Here is a 22,576-nt window from a genome sequence, read left to right as displayed (position 1 = left end):
ACGGACACTTAGCATTACGATTGTCTGAGTGAGCTCGTTTGAAGAAGCGCTGAATAAGACATACATGCAAGGTTAGGGCATGCCAGGGAGTGAACTCAGGGGTTTAGGGTTAGATTAATACGGTCTTCGAAAGTGGGTTGAACGTTTGAGCGCGTACCTGCCGCAATGTTAGACAAACGCGGGATATATTGCATTTCGAGATGGCCGACTCCATGATCCAGTGTTTACAGCGTCCAGTCCACCAACAAACCTTGCTGCCAGGAGGACGCATTCAACCTTAAGGAAAGCTCGGTCTCCATTTCTTTCGCTCCGTCCCAACTACTGAGGATCTCTCCCACCATGTGAGTTCCGAGTGGAAAGTCAACTCAAAAACCAACTCCGCTCATGTTCATGAACAGCTTGACGAAAATGCCAACGAAGGAACCCTTCGTTCATCATTTGGTGCTCGTCAAACATAGTCCAATATCCTCCCATCCAACCCGAACGGATCATCAACTAAGACTGTCAAATAGCTGATAAACAGTGGATCGCATAAGTAATCCATTATGACGAGAATTAATCCGTGAATCATTCTCTCCCTGTCTGTTTGAGAGAATCCTTGAATCCACGAACACATGTGCGTCCAAGAGAGCAAAGACGTGGGCAGCCTCGATCCCGACCCAAACGGTCTTGTACGCTCTGGTGTTGACGATTCCAGTACACACTTACCGTCCATATCGCGCACTTGATTCCGAAAGTCTTCTGTCCCAGCAGATACTTGGCTGTGCGAACACTCAATGAATTATCCTAGTTTCCGATCCACTACACGGAACCGAGGAATGCACTAGAGCCGGCCGAAAGCATTATCTGGCCTAAAGGCAGCATAAAATGGACGGTGCGACCTAGAGATTGGTCAGCAGGCCCGATATTCGTCTTAGGCACATGTATTGTTCCTCGCAGATATTGATCTACCACAGACGTCCTGCATAGAGGAGCCGCCATTTGCTAGACACGGGTTACCAAATAAACCCTTGACGGAAAAGGACCAAGAGATACCGAAATTGTCAACGAGAACTATCACGAATAGAATGAAGGTCAAGAAGGGATATTGTGGCGACCATGTCACAAAATTCGAACGTTATTGTGATCCCTGTTGAAACACAGCAGTTATCATGAGCACTCTGATGGATTACAGGTCAATGGACTAGCCTAGACCCTCAGCCACCTTCAAAAGATGTGGTAAACCATGGATGTTTTAGGATATCTTTGACCTGTAGACGCTGCTCTGGGTTGCACCTTATCAATCTTTGCAAGAGATCTCCGAAACTTTTCACTTCTGTCTCCGCGAGTCTCATCCCGATCGGCTCAAAGATAGACTCCGTCTCGGACTGGCCAGAACATTGTTCGTCAAGAGGTTCATCTCAACAGCAACTCCATCGGCGACAGCCTCATTGTCTGCTGCCCCTATATCCCTGATCTGTTGAATTAGCGGATGCTCTGTAGACAAGCCAATATTATTCAGCCGATTATTTTTTGGGTTTCCCATCCTCGTCGAAGTAGACATGGCGCTTGTCCCAGGAACTCCACCATGGCTCTGGCAGTTTGCCGAGAATGTGTACTATTTGAAGCATTACTTCATGTGGGCCACCAAGAAATGATTGCCACCAAGAAATGATTCAAACAGTTGACGTCCCGCACGTATCTCAAAGATCGCGCAGCCTAAAGCCCAGATATCCGACCAGACACTCATTTTTCGTTCGAAATAGACCTCTGGAGAATAGGACATCGTGAAGCCTACTTCATTACGTGGTGGCGGCGTCTGTAGCATGAAAGATTGGCCGAAATCGACCAGCAGAACCTTTTCCGTACTCCACTTATATTCAATATTTGAGAGATTTGCAGGCTCAACCAGATATTCAGGTGCAGACACCCTGTTGATTCTCCTGACCAAAGTAGAACTTTGTCTGTGACTGGGAAGCCGAGTTGTTCATAAACATCTTCATCCGACCACGAGTCAACATGTGCAAGTTGGATCAGGACATTGGAGGTATTAAGATCTAAAAGCTCTATCAGCACCAGACCAATGTAATGGTGAGTATATGAAATACCTCCGGGGGAGACTCCTCGATCGTGCAGATATCCTATTGCTTGTGTCACCTGCCTCGCGAATTTTCGTGCTAGGGCCCCACGCAACCTGTGGGTGTAAGAGATCTGGGCAAGGTCAGGACCAGCGAATGGAGATACAAGACACGCATGGAAGCCGTTGGGACCTTCAATTGTAAATTGGTCGAGAAGGGACAAAATGTGATCACATGCCGGGGTGGTTTATTGCACTCTCATTGAGATGCTGGAGAATCCTCAGTTCATTGTCGATGCCTCCGCGGTGACAACTCTGAGAGAGACAAGTCGAAGACTGTGCTGATCTCGAGCTAACCAGACAGTCGAGAATCCTCCGAACCCGAGTTTGTGAAGTACTCGATATCTTCCTCTAGACAACCTATCTCCAATGGAAACAGGATGAAAACCACCGCTTCGATAATTCTCTATTTGCTCAATATTGTCCAAGGATGACGGTTGAAATAAATACGAGGATGGTCTCGTCGTCATGACTGTACTGCAGCTTCGTAAACTGATGAACGCGGAAACCAACCGTCTGAGGGAAGTCCCACTCATAGAAGTATATAATCTAGTATCTGAAACTGAGGTCACATAATTTGATTATCCTTGCGCGCACCACACAGTACAATTCACCTCGAACCCCTGAAGTTGGAACTTGCGACGGTCCTATACTTACCCGGCCTTACTATTGGGATTCAAAACTGAGGCTAGGTTTAGGGGACCACAACGAGCCTGTCTAATTGCATGCCGATTAACAAAGCAAAACCCTCATTGAAATTACGCTAAAAGATTGTCAGCACTGATAGTGAACGGATGTAAACTTGGAATGAAACCTGGTAAATTAGACCAGCAGCTTTGTTGAGAATGTATAACGAATGCACTACCTTTTTGCACTCAATAAACCTGGACGGTAAGGGTTAAGCAGACAATACTAAATCTCCCCTAACCTTCCTCGCCATTTGAGAGAAACAACAGGAGATTCTGCATGACTCAGTTATTTCGGCAGGAGTCTTTATCATTATTAGATTTATTACATTGGTACGAAAATTTAGGAATGTCAATTTTTCATTGTCTCCCAGCTGCCACCCACGTTATCTAACTACTGGTGGCCATGGAGTATAGATAGTATACTATCAAGTGTTCTTGATCCCACCAAATTTATACACATCTGATTCGAACATCAGGCACATGTCTCGCGTGGCCGTCGCATGGCCTATCTAGGCGAACTTTTGTGCGATATACGGCATTAACGCACTGACATATGTGCGGATATGCGCCATGAGTCTGTCATTAGACATCCAAAAATCAAGCCACGCAAAAGCCCCGCTTGTTCTTCAGCTCAGCTCATCTCGAAACTAAACAGCGATTTTTAACGGGGAACTGCTCTTCCTCGCACTTTTCTTCCCTTGTTGTCGTGTACAGGTCACGGAAAGAGCACATACTCGGACACATGCAGGCTCCCGAAACGGCACCGTTGTATTTGGCTCAGGAGCCTCCGTCGGGTCCGACTGAAGACATCATTCAGCAACATGACGGTTCGTCTAATTCCATGGGCCCCTCTTCCTCGCCAACGCCTCTAAACGCGGGATCTGGGCCGGATTTGCCAAAGTCGCCGTCTGCCGGATCCCATCAGGCTCTTCCTGCAACTTCACCGCCTGCTGGTTCAAGCTCGTCGTCGTCTGCGAAGGCGACGTCCAACGCAAACTCCACGAAAGTGGCCCAACCGAATAGCGGCTCCGGTTCTATGTCCGGCCAAAATCCAGCGTCGTCGACAACTAGCACTGGTTCCGCTGCGAGCGCTAGTCGACCGTTTTATACACGAAATCGACGGGAACGACCTTGCGATGGTTGCCGGAGACGGAAAACTCGGTGTTTGAGACCGGAAGGTGCCGTCATCTGTACTATGTGTGTTTCTCACGATGAAGTCTGCACTTTTGTACTTGAACCTCCGACAAGACGACGACATGTTGCACAGATGGCGAATGAGAACATTGCTCCGCCCGGGACGGTCACTTTATTACCTCCTAACGCCGCCGTCAATGGAGGTCCGGGTCCACAATTAGCCCCGCCTCGACCTCCAGTTCCACACGCCTTGCCACAGACAGGATATCGTCCAGAAATTCTGCCTATGATGGACGCCAACATCTCTCGGATGATTCAAGGCGGTGCTAATGGGGTGAATGATGCGAGAACTGTGGAGGATCACAGCGGCATTTTGCTACCGGCCGCCAAACGAACGAGAAGAAACCCTTCCACTGACAGTGATAACGAGGTTAACGACGAACAGCGTATGTTTGCTTTGGTAGAAACAATTGAATTCATGCTCAAAATTTCCAGGTTCGGACATTATGGATCCAGATTCAAATGTTCATTCGCTCGGAATGAACGACATGGCGTACTCCGAACTTATCGGACCAAATCTTGTCGATCACGAATACCAGTTTGTGCAGAGATTATCAATAGCAGCAGGCGAGCGATTACCGATTTCAAAGACGAATTATTTGAGGCCAGTATCCAATGAAGCTATCTTCCTGATGACGCATGACGGCGAAATTGAAGAGGATCACAAGCTTGTTAATGAGATTGAGAAGATCGTGACTCCGTATGGACCGCAGCTTGTTGCTTTATACTTCCGGATAGTGCATCCGTCCTACCCAATTATCCATAAGGTAAGTAACCTCGCTTTAGCAAGTGGGCATCATCGTAACGCTATGTAGAGTTACTTCGTGTCCCAGTACAAGATATCGCCGAAGCAAATCTCGCCTCCTCTATTGGCAGCGGTTTATTGTCTTGCGCTCAACTGGTGGACATATGACCGTGAGCTATCGCATTCAGAAGCTCGTCCCGATTCGTTCAAGCTCGAAACTATCGCTTTCACTGCGATTCAACGACATCTTCATCGCGCACGATTATCGACAGTCCAGGCCGGCTTATTATTGCTTCAGCGCAAACCGGAGTCAATTACAGGAGGGCTTAAGTTAGGTAAGACACAGATCTCGGCATTCACTGCGCAGTTGGTCGGAGTTGCACAAGCGCTTGGTTTACACCTTGACTGCAGTCGGTGGCATATTCCGTCGTGGGAAATTCCACTCCGGAGACGTGTCGCGTGGGCGCTCTATGTGCAGGACCGATGGGTTGCGCTTTGTCACGGTCGGCCCTGTTACATTGACGAGAAGAATTGGGTTGTGCCGATGCTTGATTTAGATGACTTCTGTATCGAACTATCGTCTGCGTCTGGCGTCGATCACGGAGCGGAGCTGCTTATTGAGATGTCTCGATTGACGTCGATATTGTCAGAAATACTGCAAACGTTTTTCTATGCGGAGTATACAAAGTACAAGCACGAGATCCGAGAACCCTCAGTTGTGTTCGAACTCGCGAAGCCATTACAGTTGAAATTACGACAATGGCATACTGGACTGTCGGACTGTTTGTACCTGAAGCCTGCGTCTGTTGTAAGCAATCGGTTGTGCACAACAGGATATTTGCATCTCGCGTACTATATCGTCGAGATCACACTGCATAGAGCTATTTTGCGAGCTCTCGAGGGGTGCACAGATAACGTCGTCGTGGTGCAATTTAGAACTGCAGCCAATGATCGGGCAAATGCGGCTGTAAATTTTGTTCGCTCTTTGTCGGCAGAATATCTTGAGGCATTCTGGATCCATTCGTCGCGGGATTGTTTAGTTGAAATTGGGCAGTTTATTGCGCTGTTGGAGGTCACGGCAACGTCAAATGATGAGGCGAAAATGTATAGGGATTATAGGGAAGGCTTCCAGTGGCATCTTAGAGTGCATTCGAGGGCGGCTTGGATGTTTGAGTATGCACTACTAAGGCTAGAATGGATTGTATGGACTACATTCGCAGCCGTGCCTAGTGTTGCAGCCTTACAGCTTATGCAGCAACAGCAACAACCACTACAGCTGCAAGCACAGACTCAGCCGCCGCAACATCATCAGCAGCCACCACTACAGCACATGTATCACGCTAATCCGTCCCCAACGTCAGAGCAGCAGCAGCAGCTGTCCCAGCACGATATGTCATATGTCGGCCTTCAGCAGCACCAGCCTGCGCCGCCGCCGCAACATATTGGGTCCATGAATCATCCGCATCAGAATGTGGCAACGATGCACTTGAAGCAAGATCCCACAATCGACATGGGCGTGCGATCTATGAGTGCTGTAAGTGATTTCTGGACCAGTCCAGCGAGCAGTGCAGATGACGGCAGCGCTCTTAATGGCAACGGCCAAGCAAATTCGAGTGGTGACGGGATCCAACAGCATCATGACGATCACACAGCTTTGCGATATGATGAGGTCGGAGGAATGTTGTTCGAAGGCGGATTTACTCCTATAAGCAACGTGTAGAGGTGTATATATGCAATGTATTTTGATGCATCCTTGATCGGTTTAAATTTTTTTGGTGATTTGCCTTGTTAAAGTTATTTCTGTCATTGGTCGGTGTAATTTCATGTCTCTGGATGAATCTGGTTTTGTTTGGGTATAATGACGCTACGAAACACAAAATGTTGTACTTTAAATACAGATCCTCCATAACCTTAAATCATAAAGTTTACCTCGGTGAACAAAATCTTTGTTCGGAGATCACAATGCAACAACCGGCAGACAATGATTCGAACTCAATTAAATGAGGCCAGCTCTAGCGGACATTGGAAGAATCTTCTTCTTGGCCGATTCCAGTCAGGTGCTTCCAAGTGTCAGGGTATTGTCTCATGCAGACCCCGGCCAATAGCCAAATGGATATTTGCAAAAGAGAACGGAAGGAAGTGCATGATGTTGGGGACCATCACCAAAGAAAACCTCTTCGCCATCACTACGGCTGAAATCGGATCAGGCAGCAAATTATCCGCAACTAAACTTCTGATGCGGTAGTGCTAGTCGTAGCATTCCAGGCCAAATAGATATAAATCAAAAGCCTAATGGCTAAGAGCATCTAATAATTCCATTAATCCATTTGATGTATAATTGATACTTTCGCCAGTCAATAAAGCGTCCATATCTTCCCGCCTCTGGCCCGCAAACATAGAAAGAGACGCCTTAGCCGCGGACGACCGCTTGCACTGAAAGGGGCCTGCGGCGTATTTGGTAAACATCGCTTCTCTCCATCACGCGGCCTACAACAGAACTGCCTTCGCGTTCGAGCAGCTATAAGGATGAGTATTAGCACATCACCCAACGCTAGTGCCATATTTCATTGGACCCATGGGTAAAATTTTGTTCGCAGACAGTCAAGAAGGGGTGATGATGATACAAATGCAACTCCTCACTGTTCGCAAGCAGCTGGAAATCCCAGAGCACTGGAACTGGACCTCGTCGTTGACTCATAGCAACTGAAAAGGTGCCCTAACAAACCACGCACGTGAGAAGAGGTTAGATACCTCCACTTTATTCGTCCCGATTGCTTTCCCGTTGCACACGGCATCCGAGGTTGTAGCAAACCAATTGCCCGTGGAATGAGCGAAGCCACAAGATGGGTATCGCCGCAGCGACAGTGGCGCAGACGCAATTGTGGTAGATTGCGCGCCGAAGCAGCTTTGTTTGACGCGGCCACTCGTTTCCAGTTGAATGCACATTCACTGAGCTGGAGAGGGACAGGACAGGCGTAAGCCAGGTGGATCGAATTATTCTCAATTTAATTTTTATCGTCTTGAGAGCGTCAGTGCAACGTAATAAGTGGTTTTGCGTTCGCGTTTTGGCAATGCACAACCGAATAAGGACAACTTTGCGGGGATACCGTACGCCTGGAAACCGTCCGCCTGGCTTTGAGACCCAAATGTGTTGGCCGTGTACGTTCACCACATCTTTCAGCCGTACAAGAAGGTCATCACAGACAAAATCAAAACGTTTTCCTGCTTCAGTTAACTTTGTCGCATCATGGTCGCGCCTACAAGAGATATAGGCTCCACCGCAGCTGAGGGTTGTCCTACACCCCTTATTTGTATCCCCGCACGCTAAACCTCTAAAGGCTTTACAAGGATCATCTAGTCAAGTACAAAAGGCCTCTTCTTTCCCTTCACCTTGCCCGCTCGACTGATCGGTCACAAGCTTGTGTCCAATAGTCTAGCTCTCTCATCGAACCCCCGACCTTGCTATCTTCTCGCAAGTTTTCCCTCTATCACGCAGGTACGTCACCACATAATGTTATGTAGAATGGTACTGATAAAAATAAACAGGATGAAATTTGGAATCGCAGCAACAGTCTTGGCTTTGCTGGTTGCAGAGACGCAGGCGTTGGTCTGGTACTGGTGCACTGGTGATGAAGTGTGTAACTGGGATGAACCAGGAGTTGGTCCCACTTACGACTGCGGAAAGCAATTCTGGGATTATTATGACTCGAGCTGGAAGATGTGGGTCACGAATCGTGACACCTTGAGCGATAACTTCTGGGCAACCGGTGGTTTTTATGATTGTTGTCACGCTTCCGGCAAAGGCGCCTGCTACGATATCGAGACCGGGTAGGAGGGCATTGAAATAGTCACCAGTTGACGTAGTATTGATGGGGTACATTTTCTGAAGATGTAGAATGCTTTATAATTTATTATTGTGCTTGCACAGCAACTCTGGCCGCGACTTCTGCTAAGCAGGATATAAACATCTTAAGTGACGTCAGGGTTGTCAGAATGACAACTGTATTCTCATGCTGACAGTAGATGTGTAGCTCTAGTTTGCATAGAGGCAACGGCAGCCACTCTAGGTGATCTCTAGGTCATGATTCTTGATGGTGAGCCGACGGGCTGGAACTCACTGAGTGTGTGCCCGGATAGTCGCATTGAGTGTGATTAGAGCCACATCGACTATCCTTATTAGAGTTTAGAGTACCCCTGATTCAGGTACACATTTACCGCACCGTTTCTCATGACAACGGTCTGTTCACGACAATCAAGATGACTTGCTAGAGATGTGAGAATTGTACTGACAATTCTGTAAATACTATATGATTCCTTAAAACTGTTGACCTTTGAATCGATATATTTTAGAATAATAACTATGCCGAAGAACTGGTTTCAACTGCTTCCTTTTATACACTTCTCCGGCGGACAACTCTGCTAAAATCTTTTCGTCACGGAACAAAGCCGTGTGCGACAAACTAACAAAACAAGCAGACTTCTATATAATAACATATTTTCACACGGTGTGGCCGAGGTGAAACGATTTTTATTCGTTCCAAAAAGTAGGCTCACATACGGTGGGTGGACCGAAAATTCGAATGAGAGGAGAAGGATTCCTGTAGGCAGTAGGCTCCACACACGCCTAAGAAGATTAATATTATATTTGAAATATGCCTAATAAATTAACGAACCTAACATCATGAAAACAATGTTCGTGAGCCGCTGGACGCAGTGACGTCAGTGGGAGCGCAGTAAATGTGCGGCTCACGGCCAACGCCGAAGGCCCTCAGGAGCTGACTCCTGAGTCCTGACATTAGCCTCCCTTTAAAGACGCGTCGCATTGCGCAGGGGCAGTTGGTTGGGGCCTGACAAATGCCTATATACGGCGTTGTAATGTATACAATATACGCGTTCCATTTGGGCACAAAATAATCCTTTTGTGTAGGTCTTGTCTACACGTACCAGTTGTCCCCCCTTATGGGAGAGCATTGAAAAATCGTTCAGCCTTCCACACCAAGTCATAGTTACGTTTTCAAAGCTTTAGCTAGTTACGCAGAATTATCGATTAGTGACCGCTAAACCAACTCCCAGTCGGACATCACCAAAAATCCTTAGGAATTTTTGCGTACAGAGAGTAGATTACAATAGTGTTCCTTGACGAATTTGGTACCCGGGAAAAGTAGCTTAGTTTACGGCTTTCCTCAGGGTTCATCTCGCGCGCCGGCGGGCCGAGAACGCCACGGCTTATCTGTGGCTCAAGAGTCATCCACAATGCATCTCAATGCCGTCCTCGAGGCTGTCGGCCGCGACCGCAATTCCGACCTGTCAATCGTTAATGTATAATTTCCGCATATCCAGGTCTTGATTGACGATTTTGCGATACAATGAATTTCGACTTGGTTATCACGAACGGCATTGTCGTGACTTCATCCGGTACTTTACAACCGCCAAACAGTGATATCGCTGTCACCGACGGCGTCATCACTCATGTCGGTCGAGGATTAACCGCACTGGCGGGGCCGGATACGCGGATTATTGATGCAGAGGGAGCACACGTCACTCCGGGCGGTGTCGACACACACGTGCATTTGTCGCAGGGCGCGGGTGGTGTTACTATGGATGGTTTCGATTCGGGCACGCGCAGCGCCGTCTGCGGCGGAACCACGACGGTCGTGTGTTTCGCAGCGCAGGAGAAGTGGGATGAGGACGTCCTCAAGGTCGTCAATGATTACCATGCGAAGTGTGCGTCACAGGGCGGTACGTACAGCGATTACGGATTTCATCTTATCTTGACGAACCCCACGCCCGCGGTTCTCGACGAGCAGCTTCCAATTCTGCGGAACGAGGGCGGGATCTCGAGTGTCAAGCTGTACATGACATACGATAACCGTCAATTATCCGATGCGCAGATTATGGCGGTGTTGGCGCGTACTCGACAGCTGGGTATGACGACTATGATTCACGCCGAGAATTGGGACATGATCAAGTTCATCATCAAGCAGCTCGAACAACGTGGCCAGACCGATCCCTACTTCCACGCTGTGTCGCGGCCGCCACTAGTCGAGACCGAAGCTGCGTATCGCGCGATTTGCATTGCCGAGTTGATGGACACGCCGATCCTGCTTGTGCACGTCTCGACGAAAGCATCGCGAGACCATGTGCGGGCTGCGCAGACTAGGATGCTGCCTATTCACGCCGAAACTTGTCCGCAGTACCTGTACCTAATGTCGGACGTTCTCAAGATGCCTGACTTCGAAGGGGCGAAATACGTCTGCTCGCCGCCGGTTCGAGACTCTCCAGACGACATAGCCGCGCTTTGGGAAGGTATCGCGAACGGCACGTTCACAACGCTCTCGTCGGACCACTGCCCATCGTGCTGGGACCACCCGCAAGGCAAGAAACTCGGCCTGGACGTCAAGACTAATATCGCAAAGTTCAGTGCCATACCGAACGGTTTGCCGGGTGTCGAGACCCGCCTTCCGCTCGGCTACCAGGGCGTTACGGACGGCAAGATATCGATTGAGAAACTCGTTGAGGTAGCTTGCACGAATCCGTCCAAACTGTATGGATTAGAGAAGAAAGGCGTTATCGCGCCAGGTTATGACGCTGACATTGTGATTTGGTACCCATCTGGCAAAGCGCTCGTGACAGTTGAAAATGGAAAGCTTCATCATAAGGTTGACTATACTCCGTACGAAGGATTTCAGCTTAATAATTGGCCAAGGTATACAATTTTGAGAGGAAAAGTCGTTTGGGCGAGAGATGACGGCGGGCTGTTAGGCCAGCAGGGATACGGCAAGTTTGTTAAGCGGATTGGAAACCAATTGCGACAGTCGAGAAACATTTGGGTAAACGAGTGGAGACCTTTTGTCCAACAGTGAGCAAGGGAGTTTGTAGATATTTATGCGAGGGGCGGCGATTTGTCCAGCGGCGAGGAACCGAGTGTGTTTGTAGATAATGTCATAGAGATACCGTGGTGGCGTTTGTGTATTGGCCAGACCCAAACTAATGACTTACTAATATGAATGATATTCAAATTATCAATCAATGCTAGCAAGACTTATTGCCACCATATATTAAGATTCTCCTCTGGCACCGGCTCCTGATGGAGAGCAAATGGAATAGGGTTTATGATGGCTTCGGGTCAGGGTTACAGGCAAAAAACTGGCTCCGGCAGTAGATGTCGTCAAAGAATATAACATTAACGGCAAGGCAGTTCAACCGAAGCTGCAATTATTCGAACACTGAAATTCAGTGATCAGAATGAACCTTTTGCTTTTAGATCCATTTGCTCTTTCGCAAGAGTATCCCGAAAACCTGACCCACACTCTCAGTGAGTAATATTCTCTTGTCTCCCACAACCCCGAAGTGGTACTGACAGACTAGTAAAGATTACGGCCACTCGACGTGTATCAAATTCAACAGAAAAGGAGACTACCTCGCATCTGGACTTATTGATGGAACTGTTATTGTATTCGACTTCGAGACTTACGGCATTGCGCGCGTTCTACGTGGCCACACGAGACCAGTGCAATCACTGAGGTACGGCCCTCCTTTGGTTCTACCGTGACTGGAGAAATCTAACGATCGGCAATAGCTGGTCAAGAGATGGTAGATATCTGCTTTCCAGTTCGCGGGATTGGAAATGCATTCTCTGGGATCTAAAAGACGGGTCCCGCGAGAAGACCGTCCGGTTCGAATCCGCCATCTGGGGTGCAGAACTACATCCTTTCAATCACCAGGTTTTTATCGCGGCATTACTTGACGATGCGCCCACGCTTGTTGATTTTAGCGATGGCACGACCAGAAAGCACTTGCTTTCCAGTACGCCACTGCAAAAGGATGACGAGGAAGAGGACGAGGACGAGGACGATGATGGGCGAGAACGAAAGCAGGATAAACAGTCTACTCTGGTGGCGACATTTACGCGATCGGGACAGTATATTTTTGCAGGAACAAGTAAAGGTTGGTTAAATGTGATTGACAGCGAGACATTACAGACTGTGCGGTCGGAAAAGTTGACGACGGCGAACATAAAACATATATGCTTCAGCATATCCGGCAAGCAATTCCTCGTGAATTCGTCGGATCGGACGATTAGGTTATACAACACACCTGACCTGACATATGTTGATCCTGTAGACTGGGATATTGATATTGTCCACCGATTCCAGGACGTTGTTAACCGGTTACAGTGGAACTCGGTCGCGTTCAGCTCAAACGGCGACTACGTCATGGCGTCCACATATCAGGATGCGCACGATATTTATATTTGGGAAACGACAGTTGGCTCGTTAGTGAAGATTATTGAGGCGCCGCGGGAGGAAATTGTTGATGTGCAATGGGACCCGAATCGTACTTTGGTGGCGGCCACTGGTTTGGACAATGGCACAATTTACGTGTGGGCGACGACGACTCCGCAGCGGTGGAGCGCGCTCGCGCCAGATTTTGTTGAGGTCGAGGAGAATGTTGAGTATGAGGAGCGGGAAGATGAATTTGATATCGTAAGTTGAATGTGACGTGATTACTGTCGCGCGGTTGCTAAAATCAAAATCCAGATCCCGGACGAAATTGTCAATAAGCGGAAACTGGATCAAGAGGACGACGGCGAGGTCGACGTCGTTACGATTGAGCGCGTGCGTGGCGAGTTTAGCGAGGAGTCGTTTGTGATTCCTGTCATTCTAGATGAAGAAGAAGAGACTTTCGACTCGTCGGACAGCGACTAGGAGCTTGTATAAAACGTGATATTTGGCGTTTGGAAGTTTTGGATAACATGGATAAAAGTCATTTATTTCGTATGGTACAATTTGATCACAAGGTGTCTATCAGAGATCCTCAGATTCGCTCTCGTCAGCATGGATCAACGTTTTCTCCATCAGCTGCAAGGTCGCCTTCAGCGGCAGGCCCACCACATTCGAGTAGTCGCCCACAATCTTATCAATTAACAGCGCGCCTTTCCCCTGAATTTGATACCCACCGGCCGCATCCTTAGCTTCGCCCGACGCGACGTACGCGCTCAAGAACTCATCCGAAACATCTTTGGCGAAAAACACTTGGGTCTCCTCAATATGTGTCTGGAGGTTGTAGCCGGGATACACGGGTTCCGCCAACGGCGCGACACATGCGACCGCCGTGAACACGCGGTGCGGGAAGTCGTCGTCGCGGAGGGATTGCAGCATTCTGAAATGGTCGATTGCGGATTTTGGTTTTTCAACGATTTGGTTCTTGGACAGGACGATAGTGTCGGCTGCTATTATTAGCGCCGGCTCGTCCTCTGATTCGATCTATCGCAATCGTCAGCATTTCCTATACGACAGGAGTATGATGTAAGACATTATGAATCCAGTACAGACCTCTTGCTTGTAGACAGACAGAGCTTTTTGGCTTGCTGTTTCCTGAACGTACTATAATTTGTCAGCCAGATAAAAAAGCCGAATTAAGACGGCGCGAACCTCATATACACTTAATTCAGACTTATTCAAATCCTCTGCAAATCCAGATTTTACGACGTCGAAGTTCGTGATTCCGATCTGATTCAATAGTTCTTTGCGCCTGGGCGAGCCGGACGCGAGTATGATCCGCTTGTCACGGAGGAACTGGAAGACGGGCAAGTTCAGAGGCTGAACCGAGACGGCGTCAGTGTAGGATGGTGGTTCAGACATAATTCGGATTGTAGGCGAAGCAGAGGATGGAGAGTGTGTAGAAGATGCCGTGATTTGGGTGCCTGAAGCTGACGATGTCGAAAGATGACGGCGAGGCATTTGGGAGTTCGTGTTGCCATGTCAGATTTACGGATTACAATTACACAAACTTGTAAGTCACGGTGCCAACAGTTTCGACCACTGTAACTTGTGACTCATAATTTAATTAGTCTGCAGTTCTATACGGTAATAAATTTGTAGCTGTACACAAATCATGTTCTCCAAACTCCTGACGCCATAAAACCCAATGCAGCCGAAAACCAACCAATGCGAGCCCAATATTCAATGCGCATATGTACCTCACTGCTTAATTTGCTTATTCTTCTTCTTTTTCTTCATGTCCTTAAGTATCGCCCGAACCCATTCATCGTGACTTTTCGACTTTGCAGGCGTCTCTTCTTTGATCTTGTCCTTCCGCTTGCTGCTATGCCTGCCCTTTTTGTTTGAGCTTGAGCGAGTCACTGCAACAACTTTGTCAACTTCGGTGATTGTTTTCTCGACGGATGTCTCGACCGAGCTCTGGCCACTTTGACCTTCAATCTTCACGACCAGTTGAGTCTCAACTTTCATCTCAGACCCACTGGCCGTACCACTCCCAATCGAACCCAGCAGTCCCTCCCCCTTAACAAACATTTTGTAAAGCGGACTATCCCTCGCCCCTCGCACAGTCACAGCTTGACCTTCCTCCTCACTCCCACTTTTGCTACTTGAGTACACATCCAAGTCCTGCAGCCGTCCGTCGAAAACTCGTTCCCACCACGTCTCGTGATCGTGCGCTTTGTTCCCTAGACCTTTTGTGTCCTTTTTATGGTGCACGAGGATCGGTTTCGCTAGGCTGCCCTTCTTGAAGCCGGTGCCGGGTGTCCAGCCGTATGAGGTTAGGTAGGCTGATGAGTTCATGGCACGCAGGTTCGTTGCTGGTTGATTATATTTTGGTGGATCAACTAGACATCTGCATACAATACTATGCAATAGACGCTCGTGGGATATCGTACGGCTAGCGCGGTGCGATAGGTCTGTAGAGCTGGCTATTGAATTGTAATTGTCTTCAACACGAAAAATTTGACAGGCAATCGCCAATAACTAGCGTCGGGATGATATGACTAAGCCTCACCATCAGTGCTGACGCATCCTATGGTTAGGAACCAGCCGCGGTTCGACATCCGTATATCACGTTTGTTTCAATATTCTTATATGGGGTGGATACGATTTGCGAGCAATCGTAATTCGTAATAGTGTATGATCTAATACGATTACTATACGATTAACTATACGAACAAGACGTTCGTTGCTCGTAAAATTGTATAGTTGGTAGGCTCTTGGGTACGGCTGCAGTCGTCAAGTTGCGTTTGGAGGGTAGAGCGAGTTGGAAAATTGAGCGTTTAAATAGGCACAAAGATACAATTAGGCATAACTACATATCCGCTTCCTTTGAGTATTGATCTGCAAGCAAATGAGTGATCTCATAGTTCCTGGCTTCATTGAGTACTGGCTTCATAAGCCTAGCATGTCTCTGCTTTCACTAATAACCTCTCAGCCGCAAACTCTCCCACGGGATTGCAAATAGCCCTGGCTGCTGCTGCTCTTCGTGAGCTCTCCACCACGGTTACAGCCATCCCTTCTCAGTAGTAGCCACAGCCTGTGTCTCTTCCCCAAAGTAGCTGCCGATGTCTGATCGCAAAGCTCTTCGAGGTCACCGATAAATCAGAGGTCTACAAGATACAACGAACAGACGCATGCTTCAACCGTGCTCTTATATACGATTAACCTTTCGAATGTCGTGGATTGAGGATATCTAGCTGAGGCCATAGGGTTCGCGAATATCGGGGTGATGATCCGCCGCTTAGTGAGGGGCATGTCATTGCGGCATTAGCGTGTCATGCTGGAAATATTCGACTCGGGGTGCCCTTCTGCCGAGAGTTGGGTTTCGTAGCTTTAACAGCATACGAGACTCCAAAGTAGGCCTCTCAACTCTTCGAACTTGTTCATCAAGATTATAATCCTACCTTCGTAATGAGGAACGATTACTAAACCATTGAAGCCCTATATTTACGATTAACTTTACGGTAATCTCAAAAGTTGACAGTACCATAATCGTATCCACCCCTCAATGTTATAGACTTGTGGACGCGATAAGAAGACGCAATGTAGTGTTCGGACAGATTGACTTGATGGCAGTTTCGGTGGGCATTTGGCTGCGGCTGACAGTTAGGGTGAGTATGGATGTCATGACGCCATGGGCAACTATTTGAGAAGTAAATTATTTGGGTTGCACCCACCCGAAGATGAGATGGACTATAGATTCGAGGTCCGAGCAACAGACAGCAGTAAAATACAAATCTGTACAAGCTGGGAATGTTCGGCACTCGTCGGACCTGTTAATTTCGCTGGAGATCCTACCCCGGCGACTTCGGGCTTGGTGAACCCGCAGCGGCTCACGTCATAGGCTATCGGCATTCATTACCGATCTTCTCCGATCTCCTCGCTATATGTACATAGTACATAGCGAATGGGGATGGTTGTAGCTATGGAATTAAGTAGATTAATAAGCAGTCAACTGGCAGTCCTTTATACATCCAAAAAAGCGGAAAGTGGAGAAAGGGGGAAGCAAGGTACGACCAGCCGCAAAGGTGCGTGATGGTGACAGGTTGAAGAGGCGCGTGAGTTAAGACACCTCAGGCACGCGTTGCCTCGGCCACGCATCTATGTACACATATATAGAAAAGCAAAGCCTCCATGAGTAACTCTGCTGCCTGTCTGGTCGTGTCTTCTGTCTCGACCGCGACAGGGGTTACTTCAACCTGCTACAACAATGTCGGTGCTTGATCTGCCTTCCGAACTCGTCCAGGACATAGCACGCCATCTCCCGACACAGGACTTGCCCTCATTCGCGCTCACATGTGCTAATTTCAACAGATCACTAGACTGTGAGCCACTATGGGCCTTGCGAGTCCGCGACGACTACCATGCCGAAGGCGTCTTCCACGCTCGTACGGTCATCGAGCACTACAGTCATGCGCATTGGCGGAATATCACCTGGCGCCAAATGTACGTTGCTTTGCACGCAGCCTGGAACACGGCATGCACGGATAATACCTGGAAAATTGAGTTTAAACTGCATTCACGAAACCCAGGTCAGCCGCGGGGGATTCCTGTGTATTGGTGAGTTTCACATCGTGGTCAGTATGAAAATAAGGCCGGGCTGATGATACCAAAACCTAGGGTGCGAGTGTTTACAACGATGAGAGTGCCGCCGGGGACGTATGCTGTTCGATGGAACTTTGGCAGCAGTGAAGAATACCTTGGACGCGTCAATTTCCAGGTCGCCCTGGATGATGACGGCGATATTAAGACGCCAAATCACCATCAAGGTATCAATCCAAACGCAAATCACGCAGACGACACGACGGCGATCCGCACTGACAGCGACGGTGGAAAAGACAAAATACGGCATGACGACCACACGCAGCAGACTCGCGAAAGCACAGCAAACGGGCCTATCGGGCATGACACACAAGTCCTGCACGAGACTGCATTGTCACCGGCACTCATCGCTGAAGTATGCAAACGCACAACCGCCGACAGGCACGGAACCGAGGTCAAGATGGGAGTTATTGATATTCCAAATATGAAAGTCGAAGGACATGAATGGCGAGACATTACGATTTCAATTGAAATGCAGCGAGGCTTGACTCCGAACATGGTATAGCCGTTTTCTCGTCGAATTCTCGGTTCTGCATCACGCTAACGGAATTGCAGAAACTGAACGCCATCACGCTCTATCCTATCCGACAAGAGGCTCCTATTGATTCAGCGTTCGTGCCAACAATAGAAGAGTCGGCACATCCTTTTGTGAGGAGCACCGAGGAAAGATGCCGGAGAGCGTTTGATAGTTTCGGGAATAGTGGGGTATCGTTTCCCGCTGTTGCTAACATGTTGAAGACTATAACTGGAAGCGGGATGCCACTGCAATAAATCACTAGTGAATAGAATAAGTACAAGCCAATTGCGCTGCTCATGTGAATAATACTCCGAGTACGGCCGTAAGCTGCACGCTTACATGTCGTCTGTAGACGGCGCCCCAAAATAATACCGTAGCCTTTGATCCTAATCAGCAATGTGAGGACAGAGCACGCTAAACCCAATTAAGCCACTGTGCCCTCTTAAATGCCTGACAGAAGACTAGCGGGCACCGCACAGAGCGCATGTCACGGTCCGTTTCTCCGCGCTTTTAGCGAGCCGAAGCGCGTGCCGAAACCCCCCCCCCCCCCCCCCCCCACACAACTGCCGAGTCCACTTGCCCCAGTTCACCACCTCGCTTCATTTGATTTTACTGCTGTTAATCTCGCGAACTGCTACCGCTCGTCAGCAATGGTGCCGAAGCCGCATTCGCTGCCCCTTTTCTTCCTCCCGCACAACACAGTCCTGCTCCCGGGCGTCGTGCTCGCCCTGAGCATTTCGCGGCCCGACAATGCCGCGCTCGTGGCAAAGCTCTACAAGGCCGCGAACGCGGGCGGTGGAGACCGGATCAACGGTCTTGTTGGATGCGTGACCTGGAGATCTGCAACCGATTTACCGGACGATAGCGTCAAGGTGGCGACGATAGAGGACGGCCGGGTCGAGACTGACAAGCCGTCGTCGTCGTCTGCTCTCGTCAAGGTCAGAAGCCGCGACGACCGGCTCTTTTACGAGTACGGCTGCATGGCCAGGATATTGCGATTAGACCGGACCGTGACCGGTGGGTTCCAGGTCGTCTTGGAAGGAGTGTCCCGGTTCCAAGTCGCGAAAGTTACGCAGCGGACGCCGTATTATGTCGCTGACGTGGAATATTTCAAGGAGTCTAGTACGTGTGGGTTTGTAATTGGAATGTATCAAGCCTGTCAGACTAACGAAGATAGCGCTCGATTCATCCGACATACCAACCTACACTGTCGTCGCACAACTGAAGCGCCTCTCACGCGAACTCATCGCCGCACTCAAGTCGTCGTCGTCATCATCCGCGATCACGCCTGTCCCATCAGGTGGCCCGCAACTGACAAGCAATGCCGGCGCGCTGCGTCGGCTTGAAGCACTCGTTAATAATAGCTCGTTTCAAGACTCGGGCAAAGTCGCTGATCTCATGGTATTCGCGCTCGACGTGCCAGTTACAGAGAAACTGCAGTTTTTGCAGATTGAGGATATTAATATTCGGTTGGAGAAGGCAGTCGAGTTGTTGTCTCGGCAGCTAAACGTAAGCTCGTACACATCTAACTGCAACTTGCAAGTACTGATGATTTGGTAGATGATTAAGCTGTCACAGAAAATAAATACTTCTGTCGACTCTTCTTTGAGCAAGAAGCAGCGCGATTTTCTACTTCGGCAGCAGTTGAAGGCGTAAGTTCTCCTAGCATCTCTATTACCCCGCCAACTGACGAATTAGGATCCGGCAAGAGCTTGGCGAGAAAGACGGTGACGGCAATGACGAGGACGACTACACCGAGCTCGCCAAGAAACTCGAAGCAGCAAAGCTCACGCCCGAGGCCACCAAAGTCGTCCAGCGCGAATTGAAACGGCTCAAACGCATGCACCCCACCCAAGCCGAGTACCAAGTCTGTCGGACGTATCTCGAGACTCTGGCAGAAATCCCCTGGGCGAACGCGACTGACGACAAGATCGACGGCGCCACGATCCGGGCCGCCAAAGACCAGCTCGACCACGATCATTACGGGCTCGAGTCGGTCAAGCGGCGGCTGCTCGAGTACCTGGCGGTCGTGCGGCTCAAGTCGCGCGGGCAGGACCACAGCGTGATCGAGAAGGCGCCGATTCTTTTGCTCGTCGGCCCGCCCGGCGTCGGCAAGACGAGTTTGGCCCGCAGCATCGCGACCGCGCTCGGCCGCAAGTTCCAGAGGATCAGTCTCGGCGGCGTGCGCGACGAGGCCGAAATCCGCGGCCACAGGCGCACGTACGTGGGCGCGATGCCGGGCCTCATCGTGCAAGGCCTGCGCAAGGCCGGCGTCGTGAACCCGGTCTTCTTGCTCGACGAGATCGACAAGGTTGGTGAGAACAATTTCCACGGCGACCCGTCTGCCGCCATGCTCGAGGTGCTCGACCCGGAGCAAAACCACGCGTTCAACGACCACTACGTCAACATCCCGATCGATCTGTCGAAAACGCTGTTCATCGCGACGGCCAACTCGACAGACACGATCTCGCCGCCGCTGCTGGACCGCATGGAGATGATCAGCCTGTCCGGGTACACGTACCTCGAGAAGAAGCACATCGCGCAGCAGTATCTGTTGCCCAAGCAGATCGCCGCGAATGGGCTCGCAAGCGGGCAGGTCCAGGTCTCCGACGACGTCCTGCTCAAGATCGCCACGTCGTACACGCGGGAAGCAGGCGTGCGGAACCTCGAGCGCGAGATTGCGACCGTGTGCCGGGGTAAAGCGGTCGAGTTTGCCGAATCACTCGAGCCGCCGACCGCGGCCGGCGCGGATAAGCAGCAGACGTACAACGCTGTCGTGACGGTCGACGACATCGAAAAGTTTCTCGGCATGGAGAAATTCGAGTCCGAGATTGCTGCCCGCGACAACCGGCCGGGCGTCGTGACCGGGCTGGCGTACATGGGCAGCGGCAACGGCGGCTTGCTGTTCATTGAAGCCAGCAAGTACCCGTCGTCCGGCGGAGGCCGCGGCGGCGGCTTGCAGTTGACCGGCAACCTGGGCGACGTGATTAAGGAGTCGGCGATGATTGCCCTGACGTGGGTGCGCGCACACGGGTTCGAGCTGCAGCTGGTCGACACGCGGACGGAGAGCCCGCTGGCGAACAACGACATCCACATCCACGCGCCGGCCGGCGCGATCCCAAAGGACGGGCCGAGCGCGGGCGTGGCGATGACGGTCGCGCTGGTGTCGCTGCTGAGCGCGAAGTCCGTGCCGGCGGACGTGGCCATGACCGGCGAAATGACGCTCAGGGGCCAGGTCCTGCCGGTCGGCGGCATTAAGGAGAAAGTGCTTGCCGCCCACCGGGCGGGCATTCACAAGATCATCCTGCCGGCGCGCAACCGGAAAGACGTCGAGCACGACATGCCGACAAACGTGAAAGCCGAGGTCGCGTTTGTGTTTGTCGGCAACATGTGGGACGTTTTGAACGAGGTAGGTTTGCATATTTCGGAGCGATTTGTTGCCACGCAGGTGCTGACTTGAGTTTAGATTTGGCCAGAGACCGTACGGCCGGTTGCGATTGTTGAAAGTCGGTTGTAGCTGTCGTAGCTGGGCATTGGATATTGTTGTGGTAGTGGTGGTGGTGGTGGTCGGATTTGGAGTATTAGGCGACATGGGGTGTATGTATGCGGATATTGCCATTGTAGTTAATGTAGTCGTATTATTGTTAGACTGTGCTACCAGTTCACCGCCGCTCAACATGACCCTAACCCAACTCGATTTTTTTTCTTGATGGTTCAGTTCGACACCGCCGCACCTATTTCCAAGTCGCTATTCGCGCGAGTCACCACGCAACCTACGATTGAACGAACATGACGGACGACATTGACGCGCTGCTGTCCCGGGAATCGGCCCAGCTGACCCGGGACGTCGAGATCGCGCGAATCCAGGCGACGCACCCGCTCGACGCGTACGCGGTGCTGGAGCTGCTGCCCGGGTGCGGTGGGTCGGACGTGCGGGCCCAGTACCGGCGCAAGTCGCTGCTGATCCACCCGGACAAGACGGCGAACCCGGACGCGCCGGTCGCATTCGACAGGCTCAAGAAGGCCCAGGACGAGTTGCTTGACGACAAGAAGCGGGGCGTGCTGGACACCGTGTTTGCTGATGCCCGGCGGGTCGTGATGCGGGATAAGGGGTGGACGGTCGACCATCCCGAGGTCGACGGCGACGCGTTTGTCAAGGAGTGGCGCGTGATGGTCGGTACGATGCTCGAGGAGGACAAGGGCCGGCGCGAGCGGCTGCTCAAGGCGCAGATGCAGGCGGAAGGCCGCGAGCGCGAGCGGGCCGAGCGGGAGGTCGAGGACCGCAAGCGCAAGCGGGAGATGGACAAGAAGTGGGAGGACACGCGGGACGAGCGGATCAGCAACTGGCGGGATTTTAAAAAGGGCGGGGGCAAGAAGAAGAAGGCAAAGGCAAATGTGTTGGGATAGATGGGCGTTTTTGGGAGTTTT

The 22,576-nt window shown here is 50.4% G+C and overlaps 9 protein-coding genes across 9 annotated transcripts; 6 read left to right on the top strand and 3 right to left on the bottom strand.

Annotated features, from left to right (window-relative positions):
- Positions 1 to 1,505: 1,505 nt before the first annotated feature.
- POJ06DRAFT_293392 (kinase-like domain-containing protein) lies at positions 1,506 to 2,586 on the bottom strand (the record flags this gene model as incomplete). Its single annotated transcript, XM_056190424.1, has 5 exons — positions 1,506 to 1,597; positions 1,645 to 1,882; positions 1,939 to 2,036; positions 2,088 to 2,249; positions 2,394 to 2,586. 5 exons carry the CDS (start codon positions 2,584 to 2,586, stop codon positions 1,506 to 1,508), a joined length of 783 nt encoding a protein of 260 aa, XP_056046939.1.
- An 839-nt stretch (positions 2,587 to 3,425) lies between these two features.
- On the top strand, positions 3,426 to 6,652 carry POJ06DRAFT_242026 (fungal-specific transcription factor domain-containing protein). Its single transcript, XM_056186185.1, has 3 exons — positions 3,426 to 4,385; positions 4,435 to 4,766; positions 4,815 to 6,652. Exons 1-3 carry the CDS (start codon positions 3,548 to 3,550, stop codon positions 6,462 to 6,464), a joined length of 2,820 nt encoding a protein of 939 aa, XP_056046938.1. The 5' UTR covers positions 3,426 to 3,547; the 3' UTR covers positions 6,465 to 6,652.
- A 3,367-nt stretch (positions 6,653 to 10,019) lies between these two features.
- Positions 10,020 to 11,802, top strand: POJ06DRAFT_242021 (uncharacterized protein). Its single transcript, XM_056186184.1, has one exon. The coding sequence runs from the start codon at positions 10,111 to 10,113 to the stop codon at positions 11,605 to 11,607; it is 1,497 nt and encodes a 498-aa protein (XP_056046937.1). The 5' UTR covers positions 10,020 to 10,110; the 3' UTR covers positions 11,608 to 11,802.
- Positions 11,803 to 11,914: 112 nt separating this feature from the next.
- POJ06DRAFT_242020 (WD40-repeat-containing domain protein) lies at positions 11,915 to 13,508 on the top strand. Its single transcript, XM_056186183.1, has 4 exons — positions 11,915 to 12,059; positions 12,118 to 12,268; positions 12,324 to 13,230; positions 13,285 to 13,508. The coding sequence occupies exons 1-4, from the start codon at positions 11,990 to 11,992 to the stop codon at positions 13,450 to 13,452; spliced, it is 1,296 nt and encodes a 431-aa protein (XP_056046936.1). The 5' UTR covers positions 11,915 to 11,989; the 3' UTR covers positions 13,453 to 13,508.
- POJ06DRAFT_242015 (Maf-like protein-domain-containing protein) lies at positions 13,509 to 14,597 on the bottom strand. The gene is made up of 3 exons (XM_056186182.1): positions 14,179 to 14,597; positions 14,080 to 14,130; positions 13,509 to 14,010 (listed from the first exon to the last, which is right to left on the bottom strand). The coding sequence occupies exons 1-3, from the start codon at positions 14,485 to 14,487 to the stop codon at positions 13,552 to 13,554; spliced, it is 819 nt and encodes a 272-aa protein (XP_056046935.1). The 5' UTR covers positions 14,488 to 14,597; the 3' UTR covers positions 13,509 to 13,551.
- Positions 14,597 to 15,485, bottom strand: POJ06DRAFT_242014 (uncharacterized protein). Its single transcript, XM_056186181.1, has one exon. It carries the CDS (start codon positions 15,325 to 15,327, stop codon positions 14,728 to 14,730), a length of 600 nt encoding a protein of 199 aa, XP_056046934.1. The 5' UTR covers positions 15,328 to 15,485; the 3' UTR covers positions 14,597 to 14,727.
- A 1,591-nt stretch (positions 15,486 to 17,076) lies between these two features.
- On the top strand, positions 17,077 to 18,561 carry POJ06DRAFT_242012 (uncharacterized protein). The gene is made up of 3 exons (XM_056186180.1): positions 17,077 to 17,589; positions 17,650 to 18,130; positions 18,187 to 18,561. The coding sequence occupies exons 1-3, from the start codon at positions 17,240 to 17,242 to the stop codon at positions 18,400 to 18,402; spliced, it is 1,047 nt and encodes a 348-aa protein (XP_056046933.1). The 5' UTR covers positions 17,077 to 17,239; the 3' UTR covers positions 18,403 to 18,561.
- A 145-nt stretch (positions 18,562 to 18,706) lies between these two features.
- Positions 18,707 to 21,801, top strand: POJ06DRAFT_242009 (Lon protease C-terminal proteolytic domain-containing protein). The gene is made up of 5 exons (XM_056186179.1): positions 18,707 to 19,270; positions 19,326 to 19,657; positions 19,709 to 19,800; positions 19,847 to 21,557; positions 21,615 to 21,801. The coding sequence occupies exons 1-5, from the start codon at positions 18,799 to 18,801 to the stop codon at positions 21,663 to 21,665; spliced, it is 2,658 nt and encodes an 885-aa protein (XP_056046932.1). The 5' UTR covers positions 18,707 to 18,798; the 3' UTR covers positions 21,666 to 21,801.
- A 136-nt stretch (positions 21,802 to 21,937) lies between these two features.
- POJ06DRAFT_191317 (uncharacterized protein) lies at positions 21,938 to 22,555 on the top strand (the record flags this gene model as incomplete). Its single annotated transcript, XM_056184839.1, has 1 exon — positions 21,938 to 22,555. One exon carries the CDS (start codon positions 21,938 to 21,940, stop codon positions 22,553 to 22,555), a length of 618 nt encoding a protein of 205 aa, XP_056046931.1.
- Positions 22,556 to 22,576: the final 21 nt, after the last annotated feature.

Source organism: Lipomyces tetrasporus (genome assembly GCF_029532465.1).
Source record: "Lipomyces tetrasporus strain NRRL Y-64009 chromosome Unknown POJ06scaffold_1, whole genome shotgun sequence".
Lineage (NCBI taxonomy): Eukaryota > Fungi > Ascomycota > Lipomycetes > Lipomycetales > Lipomycetaceae > Lipomyces > Lipomyces tetrasporus.
The sequence above is the reverse complement of the archived record's forward strand: the minus strand, read 5'-3'. Positions and strand labels throughout refer to the sequence as shown.